This window comes from Cebidichthys violaceus, unplaced genomic scaffold, assembly GCF_023349555.1.
Source record: "Cebidichthys violaceus isolate CVI_PGR_0920_01 unplaced genomic scaffold, fCebVio1.0.p SCAF_32, whole genome shotgun sequence".
NCBI lineage: Eukaryota > Metazoa > Chordata > Actinopteri > Perciformes > Stichaeidae > Cebidichthys > Cebidichthys violaceus.
Genome location: NW_027176506.1, coordinates 688593 through 712637, shown reverse-complemented (window position 1 = coordinate 712637; position 24045 = coordinate 688593). Strand labels below are relative to the sequence as shown.

General features: G+C 46.9%; 1 protein-coding gene across 4 annotated transcripts; it reads left to right on the top strand.

The window, feature by feature from the left end:
- The first annotated feature begins 308 nt into the window (after positions 1 to 308).
- Positions 309 to 23619, top strand: ap2a1 (adaptor related protein complex 2 subunit alpha 1). 4 transcript variants are annotated; one of them, XM_068724868.1, is made up of 22 exons: positions 311 to 1124; positions 4725 to 4936; positions 9220 to 9413; positions 9585 to 9714; positions 9848 to 9949; positions 10423 to 10682; positions 11073 to 11241; positions 12307 to 12444; positions 12682 to 12864; positions 13177 to 13274; positions 13363 to 13594; positions 13783 to 13971; positions 14097 to 14251; positions 16228 to 16290; positions 20064 to 20126; positions 20650 to 20732; positions 21032 to 21121; positions 21640 to 21763; positions 22106 to 22222; positions 22372 to 22441; positions 22756 to 22890; positions 23090 to 23619. In XM_068724868.1, the coding sequence occupies exons 1-22, from the start codon at positions 1058 to 1060 to the stop codon at positions 23165 to 23167; spliced, it is 2952 nt and encodes a 983-aa protein (XP_068580969.1). In that variant the 5' UTR covers positions 311 to 1057; the 3' UTR covers positions 23168 to 23619. The 4 variants fall into 4 exon arrangements, with proteins under 4 accessions (XP_068580968.1, XP_068580969.1, XP_068580971.1 ...); XM_068724869.1 differs by lacking the exon at positions 16228 to 16290 and having other exon boundaries at positions 312 to 1124; XM_068724870.1 differs by lacking the exons at positions 16228 to 16290; positions 20064 to 20126 and having other exon boundaries at positions 21032 to 21132; positions 21636 to 21763.
- The last annotated feature ends 426 nt before the right edge of the window (positions 23620 to 24045 follow it).

Genomic DNA, 24045 nt, shown 5'->3' with positions numbered 1-24045 from the left:
GTCCCCGGGTCCCCGGTGCTTGGCTTTCAGAATACAAGTGTTCGTGGCCTGGTCATAGTGGAGCAGGCAGAGCCACAGTGACAGCCACAGTAGTACTGGGCTGATATAAACTCTATATATATATATATATATATATATATATATATATATATATATATATATATATATATATATATATATATATATATATATATATATATATATAATCTGATTCTGATTCTGAAATCATAGCCACAAGGTGGACCAATCAGCGCTGGGCTGCACTCAGTCAACGGATAGAAGCGTACGCGTGCGCGAATGCGTCGCGCGGTCACGCTGTTGGATCTGCTGTCACGAGCCTTATCCATCCGCGGAGTGGAGGCTGGAGAATTAGAACGGACATCAATTATACAGCATATTTTATTTACCAAATTTAGAGCGCGATAAAGAGAGCTTCGCTGTTATTTCACATTGCTGGTTGGCTGTTAAGACCATCTTCTTTATTCCGGTCAACCGGTGATGTATTCCAGTCCTTGAATGATATTGCTAGCCAGCTAGCTAGCTGTTAAGCTAGCTCTACGGTGCTTGACTCGAAGTAACTTAACGTTATATTCTCGGACACTATTTTCACCAACACATCTGACTGCCTTCGTCTGAGAGACATCCAACCAGTCGGTGGTTTTACATCTCGTGAATTTGTACATGAGGTGTTATGTGCGTCGCATCTAATGTTAGATAAGGATTGAATGAAATAACGTTAGCTTGTCTTAGCCAGCGGAAACGAGCCAGTTAACAGGGATAACGTTAACTTATCCTGCCGCTGCTTGATCCACCGCCGTCCAGCTAATCTAGTGCTATCTGAGCTAGCGACCTGCAGGCACACACTGAGTTTGTAGGTAACAACCAACCATAAAGCGGTAACGTTAGCGAACGACTCCAACTACAAAGTAGTTGGCTAACGTTACTACTAAACGTCAAGTTGGCCATCTGCCACTCCAGTCCGGTGTAAAGAGCTGACCGACGTCAGTCCGTTTTACCGATACCGTTAAGGCCGGAGTGAGGACCGGAACCTGCAAACATGCCGGCTGTGTCGAAAGGAGATGGAATGCGCGGATTAGCCGTTTTCATTTCGGACATAAGGAACTGTAAGTGATCTTTCCCTTCATTCTTGTTACTGATTCGAGCCATTTATTGCTAACGGTATCCTTTGCTGTACCCGTGGTGCTAGTTGAACCCTTTGCGTGCTGTAGTGGAATGACATGTAGGGCACCACAGCGCAGCGCGGTTGTCGCCTGTAGACAAGCTGCTAACTACTCATTCATGTGACCATTATGAAGCAGATGTCGCCTGTACCGTGACCATTTTACCACCACTTGACACCATGTTTCTGATGCCTGGATGCAGAAAACGAGGCCTTTTGTTTTTGAGTGTTGGCTGTCGCTTTGGTCAAATTGAAACCATATACATCTGCATGGTGTTAGACATCCAGATGTCTACGGTCATTTGCAAACGGAGGTTCATTCCATAGTTGAACAGTGGCGTATGTGTCATTATTTGAAGCTGACAGCATGACATTCCTTATGATAATAACTGAGTGAGGAGACGAGCAGAACCACAACCTGAAGGTCCTGCAGTGATCCACCAACAAGTACAATGAACAGGACATCAAGCACATCAGTGGTTAAATATAGGAAGTGGATTAGCATTATGTCATATTTTTCCATACATTTGCAATTCAGTGTATAGATGTTCCTTTTTTAATATTGAGATATTGATTCGGTTGGCGGTTTAGAGCAATTAGGCTGATAAACTAAATGAGTGATGATGATCTGGTCACTAAAGAGGACTCTTCACTGTGTATGATGTACATAATATCCTCCATCAGGGTATGTGTGATTATATCTTGTGATACCGGTTTATCGTACAATAATTTGATCGTTTAATAATTAAATGTGGCGATGTGGGCAGCGCATGCAAATAAGAACTGGTCTGTAATAGGAGCGGACAGGAATGTCTGTGTGGCTAATCCTTTGCATTAAATACCTGACTGTTTCCCACAATGAGAACGGGGCGGATGGGACAGAATGGTGCTCTGTCTGACTGTTGACACATGTATTTAGTCTCAGTATATAATATATATATAATATCACGAAGCCTACAGAGCAGTGAGCAGAAATGAAAGCATGTAGAGGTGTTTATTGGACTTAGTTTAGCAAAAGGTTTTAACAGTCGTTTCTTTTGCCAACCTGCAATTGGATCCGAAGTGGAGCGATCTGCATGTGCTTATTAATCTATCAAGGCTTTACTCTACTTTTGTACATGTTTTACTGTAGCTACCATAATGTGTGTGTGATGTGAGTTTAGTGTTGTTCTGTAAACAGGGCTTGTTTCTGTTCCCAGGTGGATTGAGAATAGCTGTTACTGGAGATTAAGACACTAAATGATGTTTAGCAATGATTCCTCAAAGCTGTCAGGCCTGAGACGTGTCAGCTAGCTAGTCGTTGATGAATGATTAGCCCTCAATGGTGTGTCCAGCTGATGACCGCTACCTTTCAAAGTTTTGTATTGAAAGTTGATGGTTTCAGTGTTGTTGCAACATTAATACAAAAGCTGTCTCTAGCTTCGGTGCAAACCCTTTTACTTTAATCGGCAGGTGGGAAGCAAGACACGGGAACTGGGCTCGGGTCCTGAGGAGTTGTAGCATTTCTTCACTTATGAAGAGCCTAAACTGTGCGGTTCACAGATGTGCCCTCATTTTAATCATGCTTTTTTAAACACTGACACTAATAATGTAGTGAGTGGTCGGGTCTAGGGCCTTGGTCTCTGAACACAGTCTCTCTTAAGCCGCTGTCTCACAGCCTGTTTACGGTGGGATTATTCTGTGAACGGTACAGAGGTAGAATGGGGGGGCGGAGTAGTTCCACCGCTGAGCCACAGAGTAGGCGTCCCAGAGCCGAGTCCACGTCTGTAGAAAGGAAACGCCACCTGTGTCATGTTACGTCCTGCTGTGGTACCGGCGTGCTGTCTGAAACCCTCTGGTTCAGTGAGGAACGTCAAAGCCAGCGTAGCGGCAGAGCTCCTCTCTTCTTTGGGTGCTCGCTGTCCAACGATCCAAACTGACGACAGTAATTGTTTTGGGATTGTCCGTCACTGCCTTAGTGTCCTTCTTGAGTTTCACTCCCAAAATCAACCTGTTGATCATCAGAATTGTTACCTTTTCGGTACAATGAATGCCATTCGCCCCACTGCTAGCTGTGTCCCAGGTGCTGTGTGGACGGACACACACACTCGCTCCCCCCTGCTGTTTCACGTGATATTCCACCGGTGCTCCTACTTAGAACATTTAGGAGCACCGTCTCCAAAAATGTCCTTTTGATAGGAGCTCTTACTGACCTTTTGCTTGCAACGTTTTTATTGCGTGTGCTGTATCAGTTTTAGTTTGAACTAAAGCCGCTCTTCCACACACCTGAGCTGGCAGGTGTTTGACTCAGAGGAACAGCTGTAACACATTGGATGACCACATTTCATTCACTATATTCATAACAATAAGAATTAGGAAACGTGTTATTACTGAAGAATAGCCGCTAACAAAGCTCTGCTAATTTGGTGATAAACACGTATTGTTTCCTATAAATTCTGCACAATGAGTTATTTTGTCATTTTAAAGCTTTTGTTGTGAAGCAGAGAAATCATGAAATGTTGTGTTTTCATCAGCAGCGACTAAACACAACCCGTACAGAGCTGACAGTCAAACGGTAGAATAAACGCTCCGTCTTCTCTGAACAGCTCAAGTGGTTAATATGCTAACCAATTTAATTATATATATATATATATATATATATATATATATATATATATATATATATATATATATATATATGCCTAGACCATCAATGAAGCCAGGCTATGGAGTGTAAATCAACTGTTTGACCGACCTGACCGACTGTTTGACCTCAAATAGGTTCTTGTTGGTTAACCCATTAACGGGTGATTGTTGACATCCCTAGTGCTCATTAATGTGTCTGTACTGAAGATGTGCCCCCCCCCCCCCCACACACCCACACCCACACACACACACACACACACACACACACACACACACACACACACACACACACTTACACACACTTACACACACTTTACACCCCTGTACCAGTGTGAACTCCAGCAGATGAAGAAAACAAAGCAATTCAAACACAACACAGCACCTACCACGCTTGTACCAGTCGAGTCATTTAACGAGTGCTTAGTAAGTGTGGTTTATCTACAGAGACCCACTCACTTTGGTTGCCTGTGCATCCAAAATGGACCCACTTTGTAGCTCTGAATTAGCACAAATGCATTTGATCTGCAGCCAGCCGTGGTTGAAAGTAGAATGGTGGAACCTTGTTGTGTGCTTTGCTCTTTGCTGTTTAGACAGTGAGGCGAGAGAAGAGATGTGTTGACCTCACAGCTTCAGGTATTATGCCAACTTGGGGCAGTGGGGCAGCTAGCTGTTTGTTCTCGTTAGCATGCTTCTAGTTGAACGTGAAGCTCTTCAGAAATGTTTGCATTTTGAGGCACTGTTGTGAAACAACCAGTTAATCAGATACCACAGATGTTGACCTACTGAAAATGATGAAAGACATTCTCACCCTGAGCACTTGCTTTCCAGATGGTTTCTTTTTTCATTCTAGAAAAATATGGAGTCCATCACGTCCATGTTTTAAAATTCTGACACGGTCCTACTTTCTTTCCCCCGTCAGGTAAGAGCAAGGAAGCCGAGATCAAACGGATCAATAAAGAGCTGGCCAACATTCGCTCCAAGTTTAAAGGGGACAAGGCTCTCGATGGCTACAGCAAGAAGAAGTACGTCTGCAAGCTGCTCTTCATCTTCCTGCTCGGACATGACATCGACTTTGGACACATGGAGGCAGTCAACCTGCTGAGCTCCAACAAGTACACCGAGAAACAGATCGTAAGTCTTCCTCTGCGTGTGTGTGTGTGTGTGTGTGTGTGTGTGTGTGTGTGTGTGTGTGTGTGTGTGTGTGTGTGTGTGTGTGTGTGTGTGTGTGTGTGTGTGTGTGTGTGTGTGTGTGTGTGAGAGCTAAACTGTTTTATCGTGTAGAAGTTGAACTCTTGCTATGATGAACCAAACCAGATCCAGGTTTGTTGACAGAATAGGAGCTCATTGACCTGTGTGTCATCCCCACATACTGGCCGCCATCACAACTCAAAGTATCATGCTGCTGTCGCTGTCAGCTGGTACACGGTGTTTTTTATACTGGACTCCCTAACCCAGACTGGGTTTCAGGTCCAAACCGGTTTTGGTCTGTGTAAATGCAAGCACAACATTTTGAAGCACGGCAGTAATCATGATGACGTTGGAGACGCGGATATGCGCAGATGTCGTTATTGGAAAATATAATCTATTAATATTTCTGATGTTAGAGCTTTCTAATATCTATTTGATATTGCTGTGAAAACATAGTCTTCTGTATTTATTTAAGTTTCTCAACAAAAACTACATTTTACAAGATTGCATTTAAACGCATCATGAACCTTCCTAGCCTCTAGCCTGAACACATCGTAACGTAGCTGAAAGGAACCTCCGCTCGTTAGCTGTTAGCGCCGGTGCTGCTAACGCTACTAGCTCTGCTGCTGTCTACTTCAATACAATACATTGTTGACAGTGTAGCACGATCAGGGATCGGGGACTAGAAAGCCTTCCCCAGTCCATGGGGGGAGGGAATCCTTTATTAGCTCGTTAGTAAAGAGAAGCAAATCAAGGTTTGACTTCCGGGTACAGATAGATAGATCGACTTTATTTCAGACTCAGGGTCCAGAGAACTCTAGAATTCTGATGAAAATACTCTGATCCTCCACGTTATTTGGTCCATAGAGCAAAGCACCAGCATTTTCTTTAACACCACAGCTGGTTCTTCTTGTCAATTTGAATCATTACACATTTTTAGTTTTTTATCAGCTAATGCCAATCACCCTCTCTCCTCCTCTGCCGTAAGCGTGGATTCTGTTGAGGCGACCTCAGACACTCCCACTCTATCACACAAGCGAGAGTCACGCTCTACAAAAAGCCAGAGTGAGACATAACGTCTCGTCCCTGGTGTGTGGCCTCTAGCGGGATTGTCGGTTGGCTGCAGAAGTGGATCCAGCCTCTTTCTCTGGAGGAAGGAAAATAACTCTGCATTCAGCTATTCGTGCATTTTATAACTTTATAGATATAGATTTGAGGAAAGCCGGTTGCTCTAGTTGTTCTCTTCGAGTCAGTAGCTCAGCACTACCTTGCTGACGGACTTCGTTGTAGCCGCTGATGCTAAACTTGTGTGCTTTGGGTTGGTGGCGCACACTGAGCTAGTCCGCTGTCTGTCGGCCACTCCTCGCTTCCTCTGCTGCCTGCTGGCCGTCCTGATAGCGAGCCATAGTGGAGAGCTGGGTTGCTGCAGAAGCTCCCTCCGGTCTCCTGACCTATATTGGCAGCATCGGCAATATTCTACCCTGCCACAGCAACTTTACTGTCCGACAATATCACCAGTTCAGAGTAGTATGAATTCATTTAGTGTTAGTGAGGTAACTAGATGATGAAGATCGAGATGTATTACATTATGATTCCTCATAACCTGATGTTACCACTTGCCTATTTCATGAACCCGTCCTTATTTACGTACTGTTTCTGGTTATCTGGAAGTGTGCACTCATCACTCCACTCCATAAAGCACATATCCTCCACCCTGATATAAAGGATTTCTTTGAATTGATTTTGTTAATGACCTCCCATTAATTAGCTCTAACTGCTCAGTTCATTTCTATGCAGATGACAAGGTGATATACACATTAAAACTGAATTCATTGCAAATTCAAACTGCCCTACAGTCTGATTTTAACTCTATAGAAAAGTGTCTCATCTCACAAATGACTGCTTATTAAAACTTCATCTTACACCATGGTCTTTGGTGCAAGACAGAGCCTCACATCCAAATCTAATTCTTCAGCCGTAACACAGAATGATGTACTTTTCTGCATAGAATTGATGGAAACAAATACCTGGGCCTATGGTTGGAGTCTGAACACGTATTCAAAACACATTCGAGGTCGACAGATTGGAGGTTTTACAAACTATCGTTACCGATTGTTCCATCGGCTGATTTCTGTAGAAGATGGCATGTTGAGCCATGTTCAGCCCATGAAGCTGGATCTTTATATTTGTATTATATAAAGTAAGAATACTTACATTTGACTACTTGCTGATACCGAGTACCTACTGTATACGAGTACTTAATACTATCATTACAGTTGTAACAATGTGTGTTTATGAACCGTTCATCTGTGCTATTAGTTAAAAGAAACGGTGAAAAGAAATATTCAAAATGAAACCTCTGTTAACCTAATAGTAGAAGCTGAACCTCTTTCAGTGTGCGCTACCTCGTTAATTATGTCACTTTGAATGCACACATGGTTCTATGTTCTACGTGTCAAAGCAGAAGGAATAGCTCAGCCACTGGGACTGTTTCCTCATTCTATGTGGTGGACTCAGGAACAGGAAATGTTGAGTAAGCTAAATAATGTTGAGTCAGGATCTTTATTAGCAGAGCTGACTGCTGTATCAACAAAGACAGCAGAGCATCTCCTGAGACAAGGGGACACTGTCTGAGAGGTGTGTAGTTGGCCCTCATGAACCAAACCCGTTTTAAAGCGTTTACAGTGTTTAACCCTGTGCTTGTATACATTGACCCAGTGGAAATGATTGACTCATTTTAAGGCAAACAATTCATGAGATTGTAAACCGAGCTGCGCTGGCAGATGCCAGGGTCCAGTAGAATCCGTCTCTTCACATGTTCACTCTTCACAGCTGCTCCAGAGCTCGCTCCGTCAGTCGGACCACAGAGGTCACCCCTCCCTGCGACGGACTCAGTCTCTGCCCCAGCAGGCTGAGATGTGCCGTATGGGTCGGTGTGTTGGTGTCGTGCCAGAGGGAGGTGCTTAACTTCTACATGCGTACTACTATGGCCCAACTCTGGAACCTTTAGTCATGGGCTCTTGTGGGCATCGTTGCTCTCATGAGGTCGCAGCTGTAGCGACTGTGTATTCAAGCCCGTCCCTCTCTATCAGCCTCTCGTATTCTGCAGTGCACTGTGCTTTTTATCCACAGCTGAGTCCATTTCTGCGTATTTTGGATGCCGATAATAAGCCAACCGATAAAATGACTTTTGCTCTTCTCATCACAAGCTTTTCTCAGATGTCAATGTCATGCTTTTGTTCATACATCACATAACAATGTGGATATGAATCTCTCAAGTTAGTGTCCTCTTTCTCAAACAACGGAAGATTATAAAAGACAAAACATCAAGTCCCATCCGGAGAAGACGTTGAACTTGCGTGACATGCATGTACAGGTCTGTGCAGGACGGGGAACAAACCGCTGAAAAAGTTGATTTGAAACGTTAAACACCATCAAGTATGGAGTTGATCAGAATAGTGCGTTGGATATAAACATGTTGTGAACAATGTTCACTATGTTTTGACTGCTGGAGAGGGTGAGAGAGATTCTCTAAGTTATTCATATAGTCGGTGCAGTGAAGCTCAGCATCTACAGTAGTTACAGTAACATGCTTCACAGGAGCCTTGACCTCAGCCCAACTCTTCTACTCCATCTTGTTAGTTGTGAGATGGAGCTAGTCTCCAGTGAGCAGAGTGAAGCCTGGGTGTGAGAGGTCAGAGCAAAGACAAGTCTGCTTTCTAGATGTGAACAATACAGGTTTCACACTTCTAGGAAAAGCTTTGCAAATATTTTATCACCGAAGCTCTGACTCGACACCTTTAATCTCAGCAACAGATTTGAATACTTGGTGACTCTAATGTTTTGGTGCCACCTACTGGTTACAGTGGTCCAGTCCGCATCGGCTCATGGTGGGGACTGTGGTGATGGGGGGTTGTTGTGGCTGGGACTGGGTGGGGTTAGTCTACTCCATTAAAATCAGTGAAGGTTAACTATGTTTGTAGAAGAATTCCAGGTCAGTTCAACAGCAGCATGACTACAGCTGCCAAAGTGATCATTGAGTCAGCACCTCTTCACGGAGGACTGCTCTACTAGTACTGGAGCACTTTAGTTGTAAAGACCCGGACACTGGTGGTCTACATGTGTTGTCTTCACTGTGAACTAGATGATGTGGTCTGTTCTTCTACCCCTGCTCTGGGGTTCATGTCTCCACTGTTCTCATTGTGTCTTGTTCTCTGTTACCTCAGGGCTACCTGTTCATCTCAGTGCTGGTAAACAGCAACAGTGAGCTGATCCGTCTGATCAACAACGCCATCAAGAATGACCTGTCCAGCCGCAACCCCACCTTCATGTGCCTGGCGCTTCACTGCATCGCCAACGTGGGAAGCCGCGAGATGGCCGAGGCCTTCGCCAGTGAGATCCCTCGGATCCTGGTGGCTGGGTGAGTGTGACTCCTGCTTTAGAGGCTGGAGGAAGTGAACGTAATGGAAAGCTTCCTCAGTGCTCCCGCTTTTCTTTGTCATGACTTGCTGTAAGTGATGAAGCCAAGACCGTTTTCCATCATGTCGCTTTACATCCCTGTGACCGGTAACATGAATGTGATGCACCACAGTGACACGATGGACAGTGTGAAACAGTCAGCCGCCCTGTGTCTGCTGCGGCTCTATAAGACCTCTCCTGACTTGGTGCTGATGGGGGAGTGGACATCGCGCGTGGTGCACCTGCTCAATGACCAACACATGGTGAGCGCACCCTTCAGAAGAGCAGTTACATGATGCAGCCTTGTTGTGCCTGTTCTCTGTGTGCCTCTCACAGTGATCAGCTGACATGTTTGTCGTGTGTTGAAGGTTGAATCTTGTGTGTCCTTTGGTTTAGGGTGTGGTGACAGCAGCCATCTCTCTGATCACCTGTCTGAGCCAGAAGAATCCAGACGAGTTCAAGACATGCGTCTCCCTGGCCGTTTCCCGACTTAGCAGGGTGAGAGAGAGAGAGAGAGAGAGTGAGAGAGTGAGTGAGTGAGTGAGTGAGTGAGTGAGTGTCATGACCAATCGATTGTAAAGAGAACTTTAAATGATTGTGGACGTTATGAAGACTCCAGTTGTTCTTCATATGTTTCTGTCAGTGTATTCTCTTCACCACTTGGGCTTCTAAGTCGTTTGTTTTCATAGTATCACAAAATATTTTCTAAGGTGTTTAGATGATTGATTTGCTTATTACCAGGAGAGTGATGTTTGTGCGCTCCAAAAAACAATTCATTTTTAAGCCAAAAACACATTTGCAGCCTGACTCGATTCCCATGTTTCTACAGTGGATACGGTAAATTCTGCTCACTTCTGGGCTTCCTTTATATAGTAAGCTGCATTCTGCCAGCACCGTTCAGCAGTGTCTTGCTTGGGTTCAGTGTTGCCTGGTCATAATACGTCCTAAGAAGAATTCTGTTGTCTCTCCAGATTGTGTCGTCGGCCTCCACTGATTTACAGGATTACACCTACTACTTTGTCCCAGCACCGTGGCTCTCTTGCAAGCTGCTGCGCCTGCTGCAGTGCTATCCTCCACCAGAAGATGGCGCTGTCAAAGGCCGTCTGGTAGAGTGTCTGGAGACCATCCTCAATAAGGCCCAGGAGCCACCCAAGTCCAAGAAGGTGCAGCACTCCAATGCCAAAAATGCTATCTTGTTTGAGGCTATCTCACTGATAATCCACTATGACAGGTGAGTATTCTGAGCACAAGGTATTGAAATATTCAAAGAAGCCCTTGAGTGTTGTGATGGACCACATGTGTGTCTGTGAGGAACGAAAAAGCTCTTAAAATACAGAAAAGATGGACGTTATTGTAGGTTTAAAAAAAAAAAGAAGAGGATTGATGTTGATGAAACTGAAATCTTCCAGGTTCGTTATGGTGGGATTTCAAATGCATGTTCACACTTGTTGCATTAATTCAGTATGACTAACAGTTAAACATGCGTTTCATGGAACTTTCTCTTACTGTATAAACGTTATTTTTGTCAATGAATGAAATGGAATCGGTGAAATGACATGTCAGCGGTTCTTGCTGGTCCTAACTGATGCGATGACACGGAGTCTTGGTCTCTGTTCCGCAGTGAGCCGAACCTGCTGGTGCGAGCCTGTAACCAGCTGGGCCAGTTCCTGCAGCACAGAGAGACTAACCTGCGCTACCTAGCTCTGGAGAGCATGTGCACTCTGGCCAGCTCCGAGTTTTCCCACGAAGCCGTCAAGACGCACATCGAGACCGTCATCAACGCCCTCAAGGTGGCGTCTCACTCTGGTGCCGGACTACACGGTCCCACCCGTACACTTCCACTTCACAACGATACACCACAGCAGGGAGGCTAATTACTAACACAGATTCTGGCTGTCAGCTGACCCTTGTTAACTGATCCTTACCTGTTCACTGGCTACATTATTGCCTCGCATGCAGGGCTGTTGTGGTGAGTGGCCAGCTGTCTAGTGTGTTGTTGTGGACTCGTGAACTTTAAAGCCCCCCTTTGAGTACGAGATGGAACATCTCAAGGGCTTATTCCTAATTAATGAATATCCAACAAGGTTGGTGGTCCATTAACAAACCTCTAGAGGGAATGCATTGTGTAGAACAGAGGCTTCGTTTACTCCACAGTGAGCGATCAGGATACCAGCAGGTGTGTTTTCATATCCCGACCCGACTCTATGTCAAACAGCAGAACCCGACGGTAAACGGGAGAGGAGCCTGCAGGCTCCTTGATGGACCTGCTCCGTGGACTTTTATGAGCAGCTATTTTGCATGTCGATGCATTTTGTTCGTGTTGGACGTCTTCGTCATGATTACTTTGACACAGAACGCGAATATAACAAAAGAAGCTAAGGATTTTTTCACACAGCGAATAAATGCATCAACCAATTGTGTTGTGTTTTAAAATGATTATAAAACAACGATACGCATGACGGCCAAACTTTATTTTGTCTATCAACTTGGTCGGCTTCACTCCCAACTCGTCAAACAGACTGTCGGTCCGTGCCCCTCGGCGTCTGACAGCGTCGGCGTGGTGGGTGGGAGAGGAGGTGGATGTGTCACAGCACAGGACGTCTGTCCAGAGCCCCACATAAAAACTAAAAGTAAACGTTGACAATTTGTCACGTGAGCCTTTAGTGTCGCTAGTCACGTGACTCTGCTTCTTGTAACCGATTATCTGACTGCATGAATTGGTGAAAGTTTTTCTTTTCAGTTAAATGGTTGATTCTCTATTTATTCCTAATAGCTGTGTGTGCACGATGCCCACCCAGTTAAAGCTCTGTGGTGAACTCATTTGCTTCTTCCATGTTCTCTCTCTGTCTCCACAGACCGAGAGGGATGTGAGTGTTCGACAGAGGGCGGCTGATCTGCTGTACGCCATGTGTGATCGCAGCAATGCCAAGCAGATCGTAGCCGAGATGCTCAGCTACCTTGAGACGGCGGACTACTCCATCAGAGAGGAGATGGTGGGTGTTAAGAGTGTTTTTGTTTTCCCTTCTATTCCTCTCTAAATGTCAAGTGAGACTTGGTGAAGGTGGTTTGTTTCCACCAGCTGTGTATTGAATTGATCAGGATCAAAAAAACAGTCCAGCAGTGTGTAGAAAACAAACCAAACAGTTCATCTTTAGTTAAGTCTCACATTCATGCCCACAAAATGTCAGCAGCAGATGGAGCAGTGATCTGCTGTGCCTCTCCTCACCCAGGTGCTGAAAGTGGCCATACTTGCAGAGAAGTATGCTGTGGATTACTCCTGGTACGTGGACACCATTCTCAACCTCATCCGCATTGCTGGCGACTACGTCAGCGAAGAGGTGTGGTACCGCGTCATTCAGATCGTCATCAACCGGGACGACGTGCAGGGCTACGCCGCCAAGACGGTCTTTGAGGTACCACTGCATGATCCAACACTCCACGCAGCAGCGCTGAAACCCTCCGTGAGGTCGCCTTACTCACAGATTCCAGCAGTGACACTGGTGTAAATGTCATGTAAAGAATCTCAGGACGTTCAGTAAGGTGGTAGGGTTTTAATGTTACGCTTCAAAGACATTCCCCGGCGTAGCGCTTGTATCTCAGTTGAAGAGTTGCTGCCCATCGTAGCATGTCTTGCACAAAGCAATAAGGGTAGATTCAGTGGGTCGTTGAGCACTGTAGTAATGAATGAATTAGGAAACGGGAAGTTGAATCTCTGTCTCTTCCAGGCCTTGCAGGCCCCTGCCTGCCATGAGAACATGGTGAAGGTTGGAGGCTACATCCTGGGAGAGTTTGGTAACCTCATTGCTGGTGACCCACGCTCCAGGTATGTTGGCTTTGAACTGCCAGAGCTCCAAGTGTGTGCTCCGACTGTTGGAAATGGTAAATAGTGACGTTGCCGTCCTTTCATCCAGCCCCCTGGTCCAGTTCAACCTTCTCCACTCCAAGTTCCACCTGTGCTCGGTGCCGACTCGCGCCCTGCTGCTGTCGGCGTACATCAAGTTCATCAACCTGTTCCCAGAGACCAAGGCCACCATCCAAGAAGTGCTGCGCTGTGACAGCCAGATCCGCAACTCTGACGTGGAGCTGCAGCAGCGTGCTGTCGAGTATCTCAAGCTTTCTTCCATCGCTAGCACTGATGTCCTGGTGAGTTCTGATGACCCTGTTGATGATGATGACTCAGCTCCAGTAATCGTGATACAGTAGACGGCTTGTGTTATAACAGAATTGCCTTGCTAGGCAGCTTCCTGTCAGCTCATGCCATTCACATACTCTGCAACATGGAATGAACACGTCATCATTTCACAGCGTGATTGTCCTCTGTGTTCCCTTAGGCCACTGTCCTGGAGGAGATGCCTCCCTTCCCAGAAAGGGAGTCGTCCATCTTGGCCAAGCTGAAGAAGAAGAAAGGGCCCGGTGCTGTGTCTGTGACAGACCTGGAAGACAGCAAAAGGGAGGGCGGGGAGTTGAATGGAGGGAGCGACAGGGGGCCAGACTCAGGAGCCATGGCCGCCTCCAACGCAGTGAGCACCCCTTCTGAAGGGCTTGTCCCAAATCAACAGCATTTCTCGGTTGCTTCCAGCTGCCTTTATGTCAACCAGCAGCTGTCATTTTCATGGCCCTACTGCAAGTTTCCTTTGTTTTCCAGTCCACCCCGTCACCATCCGCAGACCTTCTCGGGATTCGGTCAGCAGCTCCCCTTGGCGCCGCTCCAACCAGTGCTGGCAGCCTATTGGTGGATGTGTTCTCCGAGGCGGGGCCTGCCGCACCCTCTGCTGCTGTGAACGACGACGGCTTCCTAAGGTGAAAAGTCATCTCTCGATATGCAGATGTAGAATCCACTGTAAGCCAAAGTCCAGTATGACGCGCCCCAATAAGGCCTTGAGACAGCATTACTGTAGAAACGACCCCGGGTCTGATCCCGTACTTCTATTCATCTACATATTGATGGAATATGTATCTGGTAAACAGTTCAGTAAAGGTCTTTCATTCCTACAGCTGTGCTGCCCTCACACCAATTACAGGGACCAGTTTCTCATTGACGTTTAAGATACCAGCTCACTGGAAAAAATGGCTGTAACCCGGATAGCTAAAGGTACGACGTGTAGTCACATTGACAGCACTCCTCTCCGGCTCAATGAGCGAGCAAGAAAGAGAGGGAGAGAGAGAGAGAGAGAGAATGAAGAGAGGGACTGGCCTTAGTGAGAACAAAGTCATGAACCAGAAGAATAAAACAGTATTTTGTGATCTGGTAACGTTCCAAAGCACACCTCCACACCTCCACACCTCACAAACCTGCAGGAAGGTGACAGATTGAGAATGATTGCAGCCCAAGGCCAGCTTCATCTTCACCTGACACAGACCCACACAGACCCACACAGCAGAGCACAGCAGAGAGAGGGACAGGCTGGTAGCGGTAGGGTGAAGAGTGCCAGCGGGCTGGACACTCTTTACCCTACCGCTACAGAAACGTCCCAGACACAGCAGAAGTAGAAGCAAAGACACCGGCTGTTCAAAAGGTGGCTCTCATACTGGATTGGGCTGAGCTGGTCTTGGAGCCTATTGGAGATGAATGAATTTGTCATGTACTGTTGTTCCTGTCTGTGTGTTGTAGATAGTTGTGATGTCTGTGGTGTGTTTGCGCTGTTAGACTGCGATGCAGCTAGTTGTAATGTGTCCGTGCTGGTTGTCGCTCTGTCTTTCTTTGCTCTATCTTTGTCTTATACGGACCTGTCAACCTGAAGACATTCGGAGACTTTTTGACAATATGATAACTGTTCCAAAACGTTGAATCTGTCCCTCGCCCTCCTTCCTCCCTCTGCAGCTAGCCCTGTTTTTCTGGAGCAGTGCTTTAGTGAACTAGTCCTAGACTAGTGTTCATGGCGGTGCTTAGGTTAGGGTTTGGTAGGTCAAGTTGATACTCGGAGGTATTGTGCAGTCGTTATTAATGAGAACAACTTTATTTATGCAGCACCTTTTAAATACAGAGTTTACAAAGTTCTTTGACAGGATGCAATATAATAGCAGCAAACCAAGCTGCCATAGTGTGTACAGTAACATCCAGACCGCCTTACCTTGGTAGGTAACCCTACAGCTTAACTGTCTAATGTAAATAGCATTATTAATGCCATCTAAGACCCTTCCTTTCCTTGTTCGCTGAATGGCGTTGGGGTCAGACTAGTGTGGGGATGTGAGGAGCTCCATGTGTTGCCTGTAGGCTTCTTCTCAGCTGGCTCTCTACACCAGGGAATCCTTGGGTTCTGTTTGTGCTCCGCCGTGACCAAGAGGTCACTTCTTACCAAAATAATGAGGTCACGGTGATCGCCGTGAAAGTCTCTCTTCAGGAAGGTGAGATTGGGAAGTACATTACCTTCTCAGATCTGACCTTTGACCTTCCCTTCACTGTGGATTTCACAGCGGTGGACTCTCAGTCCTTTGTTTAGTGACAGAGCAGAAGTGTGTTGTAAGCCTAGCGAGGAGGAAAGGTATCCGTGTGCAGTGGAGGGGCTGCTGTGAACAGTCAAAGTGATGGAGGAACACACCGTGTCCAGTTCCACAGCGGTCTGACACCAGGACACGCTGTGGACTCGTCTTCATGGTTGACAGGTCCGCTACACTTGTCTGTTCTTTTTATCTTGCTGTGTATGTGACTGTCTCTCGTCTTTTTCTCTCCTCTCCTTCTCTTCATTTCCCTGTGTGTGTGTGTGTGTGTGTGTGTGTGTGTGTGTGTGTGTGTGTGTCTCCTGTCCTGTCCTCCTACCGTGATTGGACATTGACAGAGATCTGGAACAGCCCACTGAGACCTCTGATTCCCTATTGGTGGAGGGCTCCGGTGACTCGGAGTAAGGGCCAGTAGTAAACTACAGAAGTAGAGAAATGTTGTTGTTCTTGAAATGAATATTGGTAACATCCACTGCACTGAATGGGTAGCTTGATGCACATGAGCCATTTGGGTTTACATAAAAGCACCTGACTTGCTCTACATTTGTAGAGCTGAAACCGCATTCGATGAATGGAACACCTTTGTATTACGGTACGGTGTCTGTCCTGCCTGCGTCGTCAGTGCATAGGTAGCCATGAGAAGCAGAAGTCAGATGCGTAAAGAAGAGCTCAACTCAGTGAGGACACTCTAGCGGTCACGAGACGATCTATAAGCCTGATCTAAACCCACAGCTTCAGTCAGATGGTCACAGTGGCAGAACATGTAGTCATGAAGCAAAGGCCCGTGCTGTTCTACTTAGAGCTGGTTTACCCCCAAACGGTTTGATACAAACTCTGTTTTGGTATAAATATCAGCTTGTTGATTAAAATGTGAAAACAGCTCCTGTGCTTTAAATCAATGTCCTTACTGTGCCTGAATAAATCTACCATGTAGACTAAGTGGCTCCATCCAAAACTACGGGACCATTGGAGCAGCATCTTGACGATAGCCTCAGAAAGACCACCACCAACAACATAACAACAACAACAACAATAACATAACAACAACAACAATAACATAACAACAACAATAACATAACAACAACAACAACAATAACATAACAACAACAACAATAACATAACAACAACAATAACATAACAACAACAACAACAATAACATAACAACATAACAACAACAACAATAACATAACAACAACAACAGGCTACTGTTTCAAAATCAAAGAAAATCTCTCTCTGTCTCTACCTCCCTCTCTCTCTCTCTGTGTCTCTGTCTCTCTCTCTCTGTCTCTACCTCCCTCTCTGTCTCTCTCTCTCTGTCTCTACCTCTCTCTCTGTCTCTCTCTCTCTCTGTCTCTCTCTCTGTGTCTCTACCTCCCTCTCTCTCTCTCTCTCTCTGTCTCTCTCTCTCTGTCTCTACCTCCCTCTCTGTCTCTCTCTCTCTGTCTCTACCTCTCTCTCTGTCTCTACCTCCCTCTGTCTCTCTGTCTCTGTCTCTACCTCCCTCTCTGTCTCTGTCTCTCTCTCTGTCTCTACCTCCCTCTCTGTCTCTCTCTCTCTGTCTCTACCTCTCTCTCTCTGTCTCTACCTCCCTCTCCCTCTCTGTCTCTGTCTCTACCTCCCTCTCTCTGTCTCTCTCTCTCTGTCTCTACCTCTCTGTCTCTACCTCCCTCTCTCTCTCTCTCTCTCTGTCTCTACCTCCCTCTCTCTCTCTCTCTGTCTCTACCTCCCTCTCTGTCTCTGTCTCTACCTCCCTCTCTCTCTCTGTCTCTGTCTCTGTCTCTACCTCTCTCTCTCTCTCTCTCTCTCTACCTCCCTCTCTCTCTCTGTCTCTGTCTCTACCTCCCTCTCTCTCTCTGTCTCTGTCTCTACCTCTCTCTCTCTGTCTCTGTCTCTGTCTCTCTCTCTCTCTCTCTGTCTCTACCTCCCTCTCGCTCTCTCTCTCTCTCTCTCTACCTCCCTCTCTCTCTCTGTCTCTGTCTCTACCTCCCTCTCTCTCTCTGTCTCTACCTCTCTCTCTCTCTCTCTCTCTCTCTCTCTACCTCTCTCTCTGTCTCTGTCTCTACCTCCCTCTCTCTCTCTCTCTCTGTCTCTACCTCTCTCTCTCTGTCTCTGTCTCTACCTCTCTCTCTCTCTCTGTCTCTACCTCCCTCTCTCTCTCTCTCTCTCTCTCTCTCTCTCTCTCTCTACCTCCCTCTCTCTCTCTGTCTCTGTCTCTACCTCCCTCTCTCTCTCTGTCTCTCTCTCTCTCTCTCTCTCTCTCTCTCTCTACCTCCCTCTCTCTCTCTGTCTCTACCTCCCTCTCCCTCTCTCTCTCTGTCTCTACCTCCCTCTCTCTCTCTCTCTCTCTCTCTCTACCTCCCTCTCTCTCTGTCTCTGTCTCTCTCTCTCTACCTCCCTCTCTCTCTCTGTCTCTACCTCCCTCTCTCTCTCTCTCTCTCTCTCTCTCTCTCTCTCTCTCTCTCTCTACCTCCCTCTCTGTCTCTGTCTCTACCTCCCTCTCTCTCTCTCTCTCTCTCTCTCTCTCTCTCTCTCTCTACCTCCCTCTCTCTCTCTGTCTCTACCTCCCTCTCTGTCTCTGTCTCTACCTCCCTCTCCCTCTCTCTCTCTGTCTCTACCTCCCTCTCTCTCTCTCTCTCTCTCTCTCTACCTCCCTCTCTCTCTCTGTCTCTCTCTCTCTCTCTCTCTACCTCCCTCTCTCTCTCTGTCTCTGTCTCTACCTCTCTCTCTCTCTCTCTCTCTCTCTCTCTCTACCTCCCTCTCTGTCTCTGTCTCTACCTCCCCCTCTCTCTCTCTCTCTCTCTCTCTCTCTCTCTCTCTCTCTCTACCTCCCTCTCTCTCTCTGTCTCTACCTCCCTCTCTCTCTCTGTCTCTGTCTCTACCTCTCTCGCCCCCGCTCTCTCATTCCCACTTCCTGCCTCTCTCATGTGGGGAGTATATATAATGGAATTTGGGCCAAAAATTCAAATTCCAACCATGACAATGAAGCGTTGTAAGAGCGTGTGTGCCGTCGGTGTCGGCGCTCTGGACAGCGCTGCGGCGACACACTGACACTCGTCACAGCGTCGATAGTGGGAGCCGATGAGCGGCCGCCATCACAGCGCGGCGTGTGACGTCATTCCCACAGCAGTGGACGACCGTCCTTCGGTCAAAGCTGTGATAGAAAGCAGCCTGAACTCCTCCGGTCACTACCGTGATGTCGGGGTTAGCCGTACTGTGAGGAGAGGAAGGCAGACGTTCCTGAGTCACGGCACAGCTTTCCATCGAAATGCAGTGCAAACTATAACGTCCAACAAGTCATCTCCTACACGGTGCGGGGAGATGACGTCACATCTGGACTAGTTCAGTGTAGACCAGGAGTTTCCCTGGAGGAAGGTACAGCCGCTCATGTAACGTCTACCTGCTCTCTGTCGTCACTTCACTTCTATCGATACACCAACCCGGTTCTGAGATATTTCAACACATTCATTTGTGGCGTTACTACTCAGGTTTTTCTGAATTTGGACGGACTAATACTACTACTTATGGTAGGACATTAGACGTGCTGCTATTGGACATCTACACAAGTACACTGCAAACTTAAAGCCAGAAGAAGAGCTCAGTTATGTACTGCAGCTCTTATGAGAGGAAAAACACAACCCTTTTCACCAGCCGTGTTCATGGCATCAAGCTGTGTGTGTGTGTGTGTGTGTGTGTGTGTGTGTGTGTGTGTGTGTGTGTGTGTGTGTGTGTGTGTGTGTGTGTGTGTGTGTGTGTGTGTGTGTGTGTGTGTGTGTGTGTGTGTGTGTGGACAGCGTATGTGCTCTAGAGATGTGAGCGGTGTCTGACGTAGAGCAGTCTGCACACATGTGGACACTTCCTGCCTGCTAACTGTATGAAACGTGGTCCTGACTGACGTCTAACACTGTCAAACCAAAGTTCTTGAGTATAGCTCAGTCTCAGTACCTGTTTATTATACACTGCAGATCAATCATTGTGTAATGATGTGGATTTTGTACAGACTGCTTTCACTAACCACCTCTGCGTTTTACCCTTCTTCTTCTCCTCCTCCTCCTCCCTGTTTCTGGTAACACGCTCTGTCACACCGCTGTTGAATGGATGGCTGCTGCATCTCATTTCTGCTCTGTCCTGTGGGCTGTCCTGTGGGCTGTCCTGTGGGCTGTCCTGGGTCTCTCAGCTCTGCTCCTCCCTCTGAGGACCCTGCTACTCTCCTGTCTGAAGCAGACGAACTTCTTAACAAGTAAGCTTGTCCTCCGTGTGTCAGTAGATGGAGCTCTGCTGATGGCTTCCTGTTGTAAAGAAAGGTTGCATTAGAGACTGCAAAAGCTGCCACTTGTCCTCGTTAGCCAGGCTGTGCTCTGTACTGTGTTGTAAAGTAATGAAATATTACTGTCAGCTGATCGGAGCATCCATAGGAATAGCATAAGTGGCTCAACAGAAGATCGTGAGTCGTGTCGAGGGACTACCTTTGACTTGGCTCCTTCAAGGTGACGTGTTAATGGTAACTAGTGGCAGTTTAGCTACTTTTTCAAGACAGTTTGTATTTGTCCTGTTGGGCTGGAAGACTTAGCTTTATATGCATAATAATTATTCATAAGGGTGTGGAGAAAAGAGTCCCTTTATTAAAGTGGCAGACTCTCTATGCCCTTTACAGCACACAGCAACAACGAGCTGCTAGGCTGGAGCAAACGCTCTTCATCTTGTCTTGAAATGATGGAATCATATCAGTGTTGATGAACCCTTGACATGCCTTCACCCTACAGGTTTGTGTGCAAGAACAACGGGGTTCTGTTTGAGAATCAGCTGCTACAGATTGGCATCAAGTCGGAGTATCGTCAGAATCTAGGTGAGTCGTCTTCACAGAAAATCAGGCCCGGCCCGGTTCTTTTACTGAAACGGCTGCATCGGCCTCCTGTGTCCCTGTGCATCTAGTGGCACAGGTAATGTTAGCCGCTGCATACACACCAGTGAGAACGGGTCCATGCAGCTGGAGGTGGCAGAAAGAAGACGACTGTCTTCTGGGCTCACGTCTACGTAACAAACGGCATGCTGCCGTGAGCGGCTGGAGGACCGGCGGTGATTCCTGAGTGTGGCGCGTGTCCGTCTGTTAGTGCTGTGTAAACAGAGCGAGCGTGTCTCTTTCAGGGAGGATGTACTTATTCTACGGGAACAAGACGTCGGTGCAGTTTGCCAGCTTCACCACCACCGTCAGCTGTCCTGGGGAGCTGCAGTCTCATATCCTTTCTGTAATGTTTCACCAGAGACGGAGCTTCACTGAGCCGCTGTAGCAGCTTGAGTCTGGATCTGGATCTGGATCTGGATCTGGATCTGGATCCGGCTGAATGTGAATTTCCATCTCTTAGCTAACTGTTAGCTAGTGTTGCATACTTTCGGCTCTTGGGACCACATAAACATGGCGTCCTTTGGATGTTCCTTCCTGTTATAGGTAACCGAGACTCAGGTCACGCTATGATCCGTCTCACCCATTGGCAATACAAATGTAAACAGTTCCACATTGAAAGAGAAGTATGTCAGACTGAAATCATCAGCAGAGAACAGTAGACAGAACATGCTGCTTTACAGTACCAGTGTGTGTGTGTGTGTGTGTGTGTGTGTGTGTGTGTGTGTGTGTGTGTGTGTGTGTGTGTGTGTGTGTGTGTGTGTGTGTGTGTGTGTGTGTGTGTGTGTGTGTGTGTGTGTGTGTGTGTGTGTGTGTGTTCTACTTATCTTGATGGCCCTTGACAACCAGCCACAGCTCAACGTTCAGACCAAACCAGTGGAACCGCTGGTGGAGGGTGGAGCCCAGATCCAACAGGTCCTCAACATAGAGTGTCTGACTGACTTCTCTGAAGCCCCGCTGCTCAACATCAAGTTCAGGTGAGCTCCGGCACCAGCCCAGTCCTGATGGAAGCTCCACGTTGAGACTCTGTGGACGCTCACATCAGCCTTACTTTAAGGAACATCCAGCTACTGTTCAAACATGCTGAAGTGATCAACGTTTGAATGTGTTTGAGCTAACGGTCCCTTCAACTCTGTCCCACACTGTCCTGTGAGATGAGTTCAGATTTGACATGGTCACAGTCAGGCTCCTCCTGAACTGCTTTTCAGCAAACCTCTGTGACGTCTGTGTGCTGTCGGTGTGTCGGTAAAGCATGAAGGATGTGTAGACCTGCAGTGAGTGTGTGTGTGTGTGTGTGTGTGTGTGTGTGTTGTGCTCAGATATGGAGGAGCTCTGCAGAACCTGAGCCTCAAGCTGCCCGTCACCATCAACAAGTTCTTTCAGCCCACTGAGATGACCTCACATGACTTCTTCCAGCGCTGGAAACAGCTTAGCCTGTAAGTCTGTCTGTCTGTCTGTCTGTCTGTCTGTCTGTCTGTCTGTCTGTCTGTCTGTCTGTCTGTCTGTCTGTCTGTCTGTCTGTCTGTCTCGTCAGTACCTCTTGGTTCCCAGTAAAGCTGGACTCTCCTGCATTAACTCTCCTCAGGCCTCAACAAGAAGCACAGAAGATATTCAAGGCTAACCACGGCATGGACACTGAAGTCCTGAAGGCTAAGGTACGTCTTTCTTTAACGTCTCATTCTTCTATATATATATATAACTATATATCTATATATATCTATAGATATATATAGATATCTATATATATCTATATATATCTATAGATATATATAGATATCTATATATAGGATGTTAATTATGTAAGCCATGTTGATTATGCCAGTTTAATTAGTTTTTGAAAGTGTATGAAGATCCATATTTCTAACATTGAGTAATGACCTATGTCTGTCAGCGATGTCTCGTGTTCTCTGACTGTTCTCCTTTCACCGTGTCCTTCATTCCTTGCGTGCGGTGGTACGTTTGTGCGTAGCTACTGGGACTAGGGACGGCCCTGTTGGACGACGTGGATCCGAACCCAGAGAACTACGTGTGCGCTGGAGTGATCCAGACCAAGGGCCAGCAGGTTGGCTGTCTGCTGAGACTGGAGCCCAACGGCCAGGCACAGGTAGGACACGAGGCTCGCTGAAGCAGCCCTGGACCACTCATTCAGCCTGAGGCTTCCACATGACAGTGAATACCACAGCTTCTCTTCTAACGGAACAGAAACCACTGTTTGTAGATGGCAATGTGAAACACACACTCTAATTCTGCTGTGTGTGTGTGTGTGTGTGTGTGTCTCTGTCTCTGTCTCTGTGTGTGTGCAGATGTACCGTCTGACTCTGCGCTGCAGCAAGGACTCTGTGTCCATGCGTCTCTGCGAGCTGCTGGCCCAACAGTTCTAGAGTCCAGACCTGCACCGTAACCAGTCCTCCCACCATCCCCACCAGCGACCTCTCCCTGGAGCCCTCTTGTCCCCCGTCCCCCCGTCCCCCCAACAAAGAATCTTTGAGTAAAAAAAGGTGTAACCTACATAAGGGAAAAAGCAGCCACTGCTAGCAGCAGCGGCAATATTATTGTCATTATACTTGTCCCAGATTCTGATTCCAGTTCATCTTGTACTTGTTTATTAACATGATGCTAAATTCTTGTTTTTGTTGTGTTTACCTGTGTAGCTGGAGCCTGTGTGTGTGTGTGTGTGTGTGTGTGTGTGTGTGTGTGTGTGTGTGTGTGTGTGTGTGTGTGTGTGTGAGTGAGGAGAGAGAATTTAAATTGGTTGAGCATTCCTTGAAGTCAAATGACTGAAGCTGTTTATTACACACACACACACACACACACACACACACACACACACACACACACACATACACATATGTGCACTCTAGTATGAGGCCTCCATGATTTCTTGTGGTTCTTTTGGGATCCACTAATGAAGTGAGACCTGGCGGTCCAGAACTTCTGCCCACTCATTTCCGTCAAGCATTCCCTGTGAAAATGCACTTAAGGCTTTGAGACCCTCTTTGGGACCCTCTTTGGGACCCTCTTTGGGACCCTCTTTGAGACCCTCTTTGGGACCCTCTTTGGGACCCTCTTTGGGACCCTCTTTGGACCCTCTTTGGGACCCTCTTTGGGATCCTCTTTGGGACCCTCTTTGGACCCTCTAGCAGGGTTCCCCTTACTTGTCCCCTGAATGACCCGATCCCTCTCGTGGAAGCCTTTCATGTCACAGAACTAGTGCACTCCTTTATGTTATTGATGTGTGTGTGTAAATACGTGCCCGTGT